Here is a 12,614-nt window from a genome sequence, read left to right on the forward strand (position 1 = left end):
AAGATTTACATTTTGAGACTTCTGTATATTATCAAATTCATAGATGCAACTGCACAGTATATTATTAATATCTTTATTTTAACTCTTTGGAAATGGAGAAAAACCTATGCTCTGTGGATTAAGTGAGGAAGAAAAACTGAGTTGGTTTTTATTATTATTGTTATTATTAGTTCCTTGCTCATCTCTGTTTGGTTTAGGTGCCTGTAGGTGATCAACCTAAGGATATTGAGCTTCAAATCAGAGAGCTCATTCTTCGTTTCATCAGTAATCCCAATTCCATTATCCTTGCTGTTACTGCTGCTAATACAGATATGGCAACATCGGAGGCACTTAAAATTTCAAGAGAGGTAGATCCAGATGGTAAGGACAGATGTTAATATTTAATGAGATGCTTGATTTACCATGATAGATCTCCTCAAGAAAGAGTTTTTTTTGTTGTTGTTGTTGTTGTTTTTTGCGGGGGTGGGGGTGCGTTTTGGGGATTTAACCTAGGGATACTGTACCACTGAGCAACACCCCAGCCCTTTTTTATTTTTATTTTGAGATGGGCAGCGGGTCTTAAGTTGCTGAGGCTGGCTTCAAACTTGTGATCCCTTTGTCTCAGCCTCCTGAGTTGCTAGGATTATAGGCATGTGCCACTGTACCTGCCAAGAAAAGAATTTTTATTTTTAAATGGAATTATCTCAGATTAAAAAAAAATGGTTTCCTATTTTGCTTATAATTTCAAAAAAATGCTGATGGAAAATAGTTATTAAGCTGGTATACAGGCTAGGCAAAAAAAAAAAAAAAAGAAAAACTTGACATAACATCTGTATTTGCAATAGTTTCCTAGTGATTTTAACATAATAATATGGCATTGCAAAAAGTGTTTCTTGTTTTGTGTAAATGACATGATATAGGTTTTTGCTTGAGTGATTTTTAAGAATAACTCTCACAGTTATTGTTGATTCTCAATAATACAGGAAATAATTAAGTTATCTATGTTCTGCAGAATTAGAGTTAGAAAACATTTGGACATGTTAAAGGCACAGGGGATTCTTAAAAGTAAAGGTAAAATCCTATTCTGAAGCATTTGTAGCTCCAAGGATTAGATCATACCATAGGTTACTAATGATTGGCTAATGATGTAGGGATATCACTTAATCCATATAAAAGACTAGCTTATTGGAGAGTGGTCATTGTTGATACTGCTAGTAAATGTTTGCATTGCTCTATAATGAAATTATTATTATTATTTACTTAAATATTTGGAGGACCTGAAGGCTGTGTCATATTTTTCTTTTCTGGCTTTGAATAAGAATTTCAAATAACAATTTGGTAGGAAATGTTAGTATTAAGATTGTTAAAATTCCCATAAACAAGTACATTATTTTTTAAAAATTTCATGTTTTTAAGAAACTTTTTTACTTTGAGTAGCTAATGTGTTTATTTCAGTTGGATTAAATGATGAACTATACCAAAGAGCTTATTTAAATTTTACATTATTTAAAGTAAACTGTTAAGCATTTTATATGTATTTACTCTATTTTTAAAGTGGCCCTTGAGCTGTAACAGCTGGGGGCAAGACAGTGCTACAGCACATACTTAAAAATTCTAGCAAGAAAAGATAAAAAAATGAAAATAAGATTGAGTGACCCTTGAGCCATAAATATGTTTATACATTTTTTTTTTTTTTTTTTTTTTTTGGTGGTGCTGGGGATAGAACCCAGGGCCTTGTGCATGTGAGGCAAGCACTCTATCAACTGAACTATATCTCTAGGCCCTAAATATGATTCTACTTTTGATCTAATAATCTTAATCTGGTAAGACATGGTAAGAAAATAATTGAAACCAGTATGTAGGATCAAAAATTTAGAAATAACTTAATGTGGCTAACAATAGGTAAATTAAGATGTTAAAATGTTAAATTAAAAGGGAACTTTATTGATTTGGAGCAATATGGAAAAATGCTTGTAATTGAAAAATGTTTTATGTAAAATTGTACACTACACAGAGCAGCTGGAATTCTGACACATTGATGGTGAGAATGGTGGGAATTTCTTACAAAGTTAAATCAGCAATTGCCCTGTGTTAAACGAGAAACTGTATTCATATAGAAACTTGTATACTAATGTGTGTAGCAGCTTTCTTCAGTTTTCAAAAATTAGAAGCAACTTAAATAATTCTCAAATAGGGGATGAGAAACTAAATGATGGTATATCTACACAGTGGAACATGGCTTGGCAATAAAAAGAGATGAATTATACATGACAGATAGAACGTGTATATATCTCCAATGCATTATGCTAAATGAAGAAAACCAGACTCCATTTATATACTACTCTAAAAAAGGGCAAACTAGAAATGGAAAATGCATTTGGTTATTTAGTACAAGAAAATGTTGGGAGACAGTAGAACTGCTGTATCTTGAGGTAGTTGTGACACATCAGTTTTCACTTATCAAAAATAATAGAACTGGGTCCTGGGGATGTGGCTTAGTGGCAGAATATCTGTGTAGCATGCTGAAGTCCTGGGTTTGATTCCCAGCACTAAAAAACAATACAACACCAAATACCCATATTGTTCACCAAAAAAAAGTAAATTTTAAACAAATTTTTTTAATTTTAATTTTTTAGTTGTTGATTGACCTTTATTTATTTACTTATATGTGGTGCTGAGAATCGAACCCAGTGCCTCACACATGCTAGGCAAGCGCTCTACCAATTGAGCCACGACCCCAGCCCAAACAAATTTTTAAAAAGGCTTAGAAAAAGGTTAGTCCCAAAGTTAATGAAAAATTGCATGTGAAAGTGTTTGTAAAAATTTTACAGAATGTTTAAATTTGTTTCTTAAAAAGTATTTTAAAGCAGAGGTTGGAAAAATATTTTCAAAAAGATGAAAGAATTTATGTTAGGTGGGATTATATTTGAAGATTTTCTTTTATTGATGGCTTTACTTAATGGGTCATTTTCTTCTTCTTTTTTTGCTTTTTGCATTTACCAGGTCGCAGAACCCTAGCTGTGATCACTAAACTTGATCTCATGGATGCCGGTACTGATGCCATGGATGTATTGATGGGAAGGGTTATTCCGGTCAAACTTGGAATAATTGGAGTAGTTAACAGGTTAGCTATTAAGAATGGAATAAGGATTACAGTATTCTTGTTTCAAAACAAGTCCAAGATTCTTTTTTTTTAATATTTATTTTTTAGTTTTAGGTGGACACAATATCTTTATTTTATTTTTATGTGTTGTTGAGGATCGAACCCAGTGCCTCACGCATGCCAGGCGAGCATGCTACCACTTGAGCCACGTTCCCAGCCCACAAGTCCAAGATTCTAAAATCAGTCTGAAATGTGATACTACCCTTTTCCCTTGTTTTACCATAACGTTGGTATTACTAAAGAATTCATTGCCTAAAGATACAAAAAGAGATTTACTAAAGCCTCTCATAGACATTTCTAATGAAAATGTTTTTGAAGTAAGCAGTGTTACATATGGATGATAATAACTAGACTTAAGAATTCTTGTCTATCATTTAAGCTACATTTGAGAGGAGCATGAGGTTAGGGAAAAAGAAGAGTTAGCTAATCTGTACTCAATAAAGAAAGTTTAATGTGGTATGACTTTAAATAGCTTGGTTTAATCCATACCATTAGTGGTGCTGTATAATTGCCAAGATGTGACTTGGAGAAATTTTATTAAAGGTCTCCTAATTAGAAATTGCTGGTATTAAAAATTGTGAAAAAGAAAATATTATTGTCTATTTATGTTTTAGACACTACTGTGAGCAGTTTGCAAATGGTTTCTTTTGGAACTGTCACAACATCCTGTGAGGCAGGTGTTGGTTCTATTTTATAACTGAAAACTCAGGTTATACATTTACAAGAGTCTCATGGCTAGTAAAAAGGCTAGGTTTAAATGATGGTCTCTTTTAGTCTGAAGCTCTTATATGGTAGGAAACACTGAAAGTATCTTGAGACCTGGGTTATAGTCTAGTTCTCACACAGACTAGATACAATAAATGACGCTTAACATCTTTGAGTCTCAATCCTTTTAAAAACAAGAATGTTTTACTAAGTGGTATCTAAGGGCCATTCCAATTGTCTGTTTCTCTTCATATGTCCTTCCATCTCACCCCTCCTCCCATTTTGTTTTTCTTCCTATTCCAGCTATCTCCTGTTTCTTGCAACTAGGTATTATAATGCTGTTTTCTGTATTTGTAGATAATTGCTCTTCATCTTAATTATTTTTGGTAGAAACCATTAGCCTGTCAATGGATGAAATATAGTTGATTAAGGTACACATATTTTTGCACCCATCTATAATTGTTACTTAAGAATACTGCTTTTCATGACAGTGGGGATTTTTTAAAAAGTCTATATTCTTTGTAATAAATGGTTGGAAGACTTCTTGGGTGTCCTTTGAAGTGTCTGGTTTAATGTAACTTCATGTATTTACCATTTACTGGAATTGAGTTTTTATTTCTGAGGAAGAATTTGGGGCTGTTTCTCTGAAAAAAAGAGGCTTGCTTTATTGTCACAGGAAACCTTTTTAAAGTGACTCTGTAATAGAAAATTGTGGATGAACTTAGCAGCAGCTGGAAAAGAAAGGGTTGTGATTTGATTGAAATAAAACTAAATGTGTTGTCCTCCTTAAAAATAAAAAAGAATATTGCTTTTGAGTATAGTTAATGGTATAATGAGCTTACACTATTCAGGCCTTCATTATTTATAAGTCACATAGTTCATATCTTGGCTGTGCTACTTAATGTGTGGCCTTGGTTACCCAGTTCCTTGCTATAAAATAGTATAATAATACCTATCAGAATTATTGTGAGAATTAAATAAAACAACCCATGTTAGTTATTAGGGAACAATACCTGGTACCATCAGTATCTCATCATCTCTGTCATCATTTAGGGGAGGGAGGATGACAATTGATTTTAGTTGGACAGTTTTTCTATTTTTTATCTGTAGGAGCCAGCTAGATATTAACAATAAGAAGAGTGTAACTGATTCAATCCGTGATGAATATGCTTTTCTTCAAAAGAAATACCCATCTCTGGCCAATAGAAATGGAACAAAGTATCTTGCTAGGACTCTAAACAGGTAACATTTTTACCTTTTGGAAATGAGATGTTTTTGTTTTGGTGACTGGTAGCTGAGACTGTTCTTGTTTACTAGTTCCTTATGTTTTCACTACTGTTCCATACAGTTACTTTATAGTAGGCGCTGATGAAGTACATGTCTTTTTACTATGGTGCTTAACATTAAAGCATCCCATTGTCTACAATACTTAAAATAATTTTATAATGTTTTAATTATGAAATTTTTGACAGCTGATTTAGTTTTGAGTTTATAACTAGATAGCAGATGACTTTATTTCCACTTTGGATTTCAGGAACTGAAATAAAATTTATAATTTTCAAATGATCTATTTTTAATTTAGAATTTCTTCTATTCCTATATTCATAGTAGAAATAATGTAAGTTGTATACTTTGAATTATGAATACCCACTAGTGGTGTAGGAACTAGAAGAACTTCCTAATTTTTCTTACTTTTGTCTTGTTCCCCAAACTAAAGGCAGATGGACTTAGATTTTAATAGGATAGATTTACATTCTGTAAATCCTTAAGATAAGTTGATGAAACCAAAATTATATATGTAGAATTGGACTAAATGGTGATTTCAATTAATTTGCAGTTTTTCAGTTCTTATAATTGCCACGATTTGATGAGTCAAAGACAGATTTCAAAAGTATTGACCAAAACAGTTTGTGTCATTGTTTTTTTAGACTAAGTAGTTTACCTGTAATTTAAGATTGCTTTATTTCCTGCTCTTGTAATAAAGGGAGAAATCAAAAGTGTTTTTTCCTATTCTCAGTCAACAGAGCAGAGAATGTTTCTGATACAAGATTTATGTACTTCTCCCCAGACACCATGCAAGCAATTCTCTGGTAGTTTGCTCTGTCTCCATTCAGTTCAGTTCTGATGCTACTTATCTAGAGATAGCATGAAATCTGATAGGTTGAGAGCTCACTCTCACAAGTCTGCCTCTCCACTTTAGATGCAAGTTGCAAGCAGAGGTTAAGGCCTGTGTTTCTGACTGGCTGTAATTCTGGGTTCCCAGGAACCCCTCTTGGTTTAATTTGCTAGAGCAGGTTACATTCAGGAACATTTTACCCTTTTATTATAAAGGTTATTACAAAGGGTAGAAATGAACAGCCATTTGGAAGAGAGGAATAGGGCAAGACATATAGAAAGGGGCACAGAGTTTCCTTGACTTCTCTGGGCATAGAACCCTCCAGGAACTTCCATGTGTTTAACTTTATGAACACTGTCTTTTTGAGTTTTCATTGCAACGACATCGATTATATTACTGGCCATTGATGATCAACTCGGCCTTCATTCTTGTTCTTGCTTTTCTCCTTGGAGGCTGGAGATTGTGGCTAAATGTCCCAATCCTCTCATTATGCCTGTTCTTTTTGTTGACCAGCCACCATTCTGAAGTTTTTTAGGGATTTCCAGCTACAAGTAAGCTCATTAATATACAAAAGACACTCTTAACACTCTGGATTCCAAGGCTTTTAGGAACTGAGTGTCAGGAAATGTGTATATCTTAATACCAGACCGTAAAAATATATTGTTTGACAAGTTTTCCATGTTGTTTGCATTTTAAAAATTTTGACTGTTTACAGTGTCAGAACACATAATTTTACATTAAAATCCTGCCTTTCTAATCTTTGTTAGGTTACTGATGCATCACATCAGAGATTGCTTACCAGAGTTGAAAACAAGAATAAATGTTCTAGCTGCTCAATATCAGTCTCTTCTAAATAGCTATGGTGAACCTGTGGATGATAAAAGTGCTACTTTACTTCAGCTTATTACCAAATTTGCCACAGAATATTGTAACACTATTGAAGGAACTGCAAAATATATCGAAACTTCAGAGCTGTAAGTAAGAAATTTTTGTATAAATTTGGTTACCTGAATTGCAAGACCACTTTATCTTTTGCTAAATTGACTTTAAGACTATTTCATTGTGATTTATTACCTATAAAAGAAACAGGAATATCATTTTTTTCGAGAAATGATAGAATGATGACTGGTATGTATGGTAAATATTTTATAAACTATTGAAAGCATAGTAAAAATTTAAGGTTTTCTTTAAAAGAAATATTTTATTTGATAAGCATTTAAAAATTAATTACCTTAAATGTCTATTTCTTTAAAAATACAGCATGAGAAATTAGAAAATGCAGATAAGTAAAAATAAAACATAAAAATAAAATTGCCTTAATTTTATCAACCAGGGATAGTTCCTGCTACGTTTGGCACTGACCTAGACATTCTTCTATCTATAAGCAACATAAATGGAGTATCACATACTTAAAAATCAGATGCTATTCATGCTACTTTGGGATAATTTCTTTTAAATCTACATGGAACAGCTTTTTAATAGGATAGGATGAGTTTTCAGTCTGAAAACTTGCATAGTACTATTAAGTAATGACTGAGATGGCTACCAGGTAACTGATGGGCAGGATATACTTGACAAAGAGATGACTCAGATCCCAAGTAGGACAGAGTGGGACAGCATGAAATTTCATCATGCTATTTAGAATGGCTTACAATTTAAAATTTAGGTATCATTTGTTTTTGGAATTTTCTGTTTAATATTTTTGGATTGTTGGTGAACATGGAACTGAAATCTCAGAAAATAAAATCTGAGCGACTAGTGTATACACAAGAATAAGTGATGTTGTGGCAGGCTACACTTAGTCTTAGGGGCATGTATCCAAGTAAATCCTGAGGATAAATTCCTCGGAGTAGAATTAAAGCATGTAATACCCTCAAACTCATTTATTACATACTATATACTATTAGCATATTTTACTGTTTTAGTATTAGCCATATGTAAAAATCTCGATTTTCCTACACCTTATTATTATTATTTTTTTTGCCTTGTCTGTCCCCCCACTCAACCCCTCCCACATTAAAAAATACTTTTTATTTTGGGATAATTATAGACTCATGGAAAGTTGCAAAGAAATATACAGGGAGTTCCTATTTACCCTTTTCCACTCCTTCCCCAATACTGACATGTTACATAAGATTAGTACAGTAATAAGAAAATGAACACTAAAACAATTCAGAGCTTATTCAGATTTCACCAATTATATATACCTCATTTCTGTGTGTGCGTAGTTTTGAATACTTTTGTGTGACTTAGGTGGGCCTAGGTGGTGTTTCAGATGACTTACCTTCATAAAAAGATAGGGTATTTAACAGACTAATTTTTGATGGCTATTATATGCCTGGTGTATTGAGAGAAATAAAAGATTGCTCTAATGGGTATCTTAGGAGTTCAGTGGGTAACGTAGGTAGAGGTAATATAAGGCTTCATTAGGTGGCAAAAGTATATTTTTATTTAGACGTTTCTTATTGCTAAATACAATACATATGCAAAGAAGTGCATGTAATATATAAGGGCAGTTTTGTAAAGTGTTAACGAATCAGTTATCTTTGTCTATATATTCAAACCTTTGGGACATTCAAGAGAGACTATTTACATTTCTTTCAGAGATGGGGGAGCCCCATGGTTAATAAGTCATCTGAGTTGGGCTCTGAATAAAACTTGGGGAGGTATTTGGGAGGGCATTTTAGTCTTGGGAATAGCAAAATAGTACAAGATGCATTTGGAGAATGGCATGTACACTAATGGGACATGATAGATAAGGCAAGAAAGGTATAAAGGAATAAGACTGTAAGAAGTCCTGAATATCTTGCTCAGGATATAGATGATTTCTTACTTAAAAAAAATAAAACGCTTTTGGTCAGAGGAGTAACCCATTTTATTATTTTTTATTTTTGGTACAGGGGATTGAACTCAGGGGCACTCAACCACTGAACCACAGCCCCAGCTGCTTAAGGCTGTGCTAACTTACTGAGGCTGGCTTTGAATTTGTGATCCTTCTGTCTCAGCTCCCTGAGTTCCTAGGGTTATAGGCATATGCTGCTTTGCCCAGCAGGAGTAACTCATTTTATTTTATTTTTATTAATTTTTAAATTTATATATGACAGTGGAATGCACTACAATTCATTATACATATAGAGTACAAATTTTTCATATCCCTGGTTGTATACAAAGTATATTCACACCAATTTATGTCTTCATACATGTATTTTGGATAATGATGTCCATCACATTCCACCATTATTTCTAATCCCATGCCCCCTCCTTTCCCCTCCTACCCCTCTGCCCTATCTAGAGTTGGTCTATTCCTCCCATGTTCCCCCTCCCTATCCCAGCTTCCTTATATCAAAGAAAGCATTTGGCATTTGGTTTTTTGGGATTGCCTAACTTAGCATTATCTTCTCTAACTCCATCCAGTTACCTGCAAATGCCATGATTTTATTCTTTTATTGCTGAGTAATATACCATTGTGTATATATGCCACATTTTTTTAATCCATTCATCTACTGAAGAGAGCATCTAGGTTGGTTCCACAGTTTAGCTATTGTGAATTGATGTGGCTGTGTCCCTGTAGTATGCTGTTTTCAAGTCATTCAGGTATAGACCGAGGAGAGGGATAGCTGGGTCAATGGTGGTTCCATTCCCAGTTTTCCAAGAAATCTCCATACTGCTTTCCATATTGGCTGCACCAATTTGCAGTCCCACCAGCAGTGAATGAGTGTGCCTTTTCCCCCACATCCTCACCAACACTTATTGTTGTTTGACTGGAATGAGGTGAAATCTTAGAGTTGATTTGTATTTCTCTAATTCCTAGCAATGACAAACATTTTTTCATATATTTGCTGATTGATTATATATCGCCTTCTGAGAAGTGTCTGTTCAGGTCCTTGGCCCATTTATTGATTGTGTTATTTTATTCATTTTTTTGGTGCTTAACTTTTTGAGTTCTTTTTATACACTAGAGATTAATGTTCTATCTGATGTGTGAGGGGTAAAGATTTGCTCCCAAGATGTAGGCTTTCTATTCACCTCACTGATTGTTTCTTTTGCTGAAAAGAAATTTTTTAGTTTGAATTCATCCCATTTATTGATTCTTGATTTTAATTCTTGCACTATAATAATCTTATTAAGGTTGTTGGGGCCTAATCCCACATTATGGAGATTAGGGCCTACTTTTTCTTCTATTAGACACAGGGTCTCTGGTTTTATTCCAAGGTCCTTGATCCATTTTGAGTTTTGTGCATGGTGAGAGATAGGGGTTTAGTTTTGTTTTGTTGCATATGGATTTCCAGTTTTCCCAGCACCATTTGTTGAAGAGGCTATCTTTTCTCCAATGCATGTTTTTGGCATCTTAATATAATTGTAATTTTGTGGGTTAGTCTCTGTGTTCTCTGTTCTGTACCATTGGTCTACCAGTCTATTTTGGTGCCAATACCATGCTGTTCTTATTACTATTGTAGTATAGTTTAAGGTCTGTTATAGTGATGCCACCTGCTTCATTCTTCCTGCTGAGGATTGCTTTGGCTCTTCTAGGTCTCTTATTTTTCCAGGTGAATTTCATGATTGCTTATTCTATTTCTATTAGGAATGTCATTGGGATTTTGATCAGAATTGCATTAAATCTGTATAGTGATTTAGGTAGTATGGTCATTTTGATAATACTAATTCTGCCTATTCAAGAGCAAGTAGATCTTTCCATCTTCTAAGGTGTCCTTTGATTTTTCTCTTTAGGGTTCTGTAGTTTTCATTATACAGATCTTTCACCTCTTTAGTTGATTCCCAAGTATTTTATTTTTTTCGAGGCTATTGTAAATTGGATAGTTTTCCTCGTTTCCCTTTCTGAGAATTTGTCACTGATATACAGAAATGCATTTGGTTTATGGGTGTTGATTTTATATCCTGCTACATTGCTGAATTCATTTACTAATTCTAGAAGTTTTCTGGTGGAACTTTTTGGGTCTTCTAGGTATAGAATCATATTACCAAATAGTGCTAATTTGAGTTCTTATTTTCTTATGTATATCCCTTTAATTTCTTTCCTCTGATTGCTCTGGCCAGTGTTTCAAGAACTATGTTAAATAGAAGTGGTGAAAGAGGACATTCCTGTCTTGTTCCAGTGTTTAGAGGGAATGCCTTCAGTTTTTCTCCATTTAGAATGATGTTGGCCTGGGGCTTAGCATAGATAGCTTTTATGTTGAGATATGTTCTTGTTATTCCTAATTTTTCTAGTGTTTTGAATATCAAGGTGTGCTGTATTTTGTCAAATGCTTTTTCTGTGTCTATTGATATGATCATATTGATATGATGAATTACATTTATTGATTTCCTTATGTTGAACCAACCTTGTATTCTTGGGATGAATCCCGCTTGATCGTGGTGCACTATCTTTTTAATATGTTTTTGTATTAGATTTGCCAGAATTTTTGCATTTATGTTCATTAGAGATATTGGTCTGAAGTTTCCTTTTTTTAATGTGTCTTTGCCTGGTTTTGGAATCAGGATGATATTGGCTTCATAAAATTACAGTTCAGAAGTACTGACTCTTTTTCTATTTCCTGAAATAAACTGAAGATTATTGGTATTAGTTCTTCTATATAGGTCTTGTAGAACTCGGTTGTGTGTCCATCCAGTCCTGGGCTTTTCTTGGTTGGTAGACTTCTGATGGCGTCTTCTATTTTGTCGCTTGAAATTGATCTGTTTAAATGTGTATATCATCCTGATTCAATTTGGGCAAATCATATGACTCTAGAAATTTGTTGATGCTTTCGATATTATCTATTTTATTGGAGTACAAGTTTTCAAAATAATTTCTAATTATCTTCTGTATTTCTGTAGTGTCTGTCATATTTCCTTTTTCATCCCGTATGTTAGTAACTTGAGTTTTCTCTTTCCTCTTTGTTAGCATGGCTGAGGATTTGTCAATTTTATTTATTTTTTTCAAAGAACCAACTTTTTATTCTGTCAATTTTTTCAGTTGTTTCTTTTGTTTGAATTTCATTGATTTCAGCTCTGATTTTAATTATTTCCTGTCTTCTGCTTTTGGTATAGATTTGTTCTTCTTTTTCTAGGGCTTTGAGATGTAATCTTAAATCATTTATTTGTTGACTTTTTCTTCTTTTAAGGAATGAGTTCATGCAATGAACTTTCCTCTTAGAACTGCCTTCATAGAGTTCTAGAGATTTCTATAAGTTGTATCTGTGTTCTCATTAACCTCTAAAATTTTTTTAATCTCCTTCTTGATGTCTTTTGCAAACCCTTGTTCATTCAGTAGCATATTATTTAGTCTCCAGATGTTGAAGTAGCTTTTATTTCTTATTTTATCATTGATTTCTAATTTCATTCCATTATGATCTGATAGAATGCAGGGTAGTATCTCTACTTTTTTATATTTGCTTTGTGGCATAGTATATGGTCTGTTTTAGAGAAGGATCCATGTGCTGCTGAGAAGAAAGTGTATTCATTCATTATATGAAATACTCTATATATGCCACTTAAGTCTAAGTTATTGATTGTATTATCGAGTTCTATAGTTTGTTTATTCAGCTTTTGTTTGGAAGATCTATCCAGTGGTGAGAGAAGTGTGTTAAAGTCACCCAAAATTATTGTGTTGGGGTCTATTTGACTCTTGAACTGGAGAAGAGTTTGATGAACATA

General features: G+C 33.5%; 1 protein-coding gene across 9 annotated transcripts in view; it reads left to right on the plus strand.

The window, feature by feature from the left end:
- The window catches only part of DNM1L (dynamin 1 like), a 59,241-nt gene that overhangs the window by 30,729 nt on the left and 15,898 nt on the right, over nucleotides 1-12,614 (plus strand). For all 9 annotated transcript variants that reach the window (XM_081309612.1, XM_081309613.1, XM_081309616.1 and 6 more), the window contains 4 exons: nucleotides 198-360; nucleotides 2,983-3,103; nucleotides 4,958-5,089; nucleotides 6,731-6,937. In XM_081309612.1, the coding sequence (XP_081165738.1) occupies nucleotides 198-360; nucleotides 2,983-3,103; nucleotides 4,958-5,089; nucleotides 6,731-6,937 (623 nt within the window). The remainder of the gene's footprint in view (nucleotides 1-197; nucleotides 361-2,982; nucleotides 3,104-4,957; nucleotides 5,090-6,730; nucleotides 6,938-12,614) is intronic.

Source organism: Spermophilus citellus (assembly GCF_964194105.1).
Source record: "Spermophilus citellus genome assembly, chromosome: 10".
Classification (NCBI taxonomy): Eukaryota; Metazoa; Chordata; class Mammalia; order Rodentia; family Sciuridae; genus Spermophilus; species Spermophilus citellus.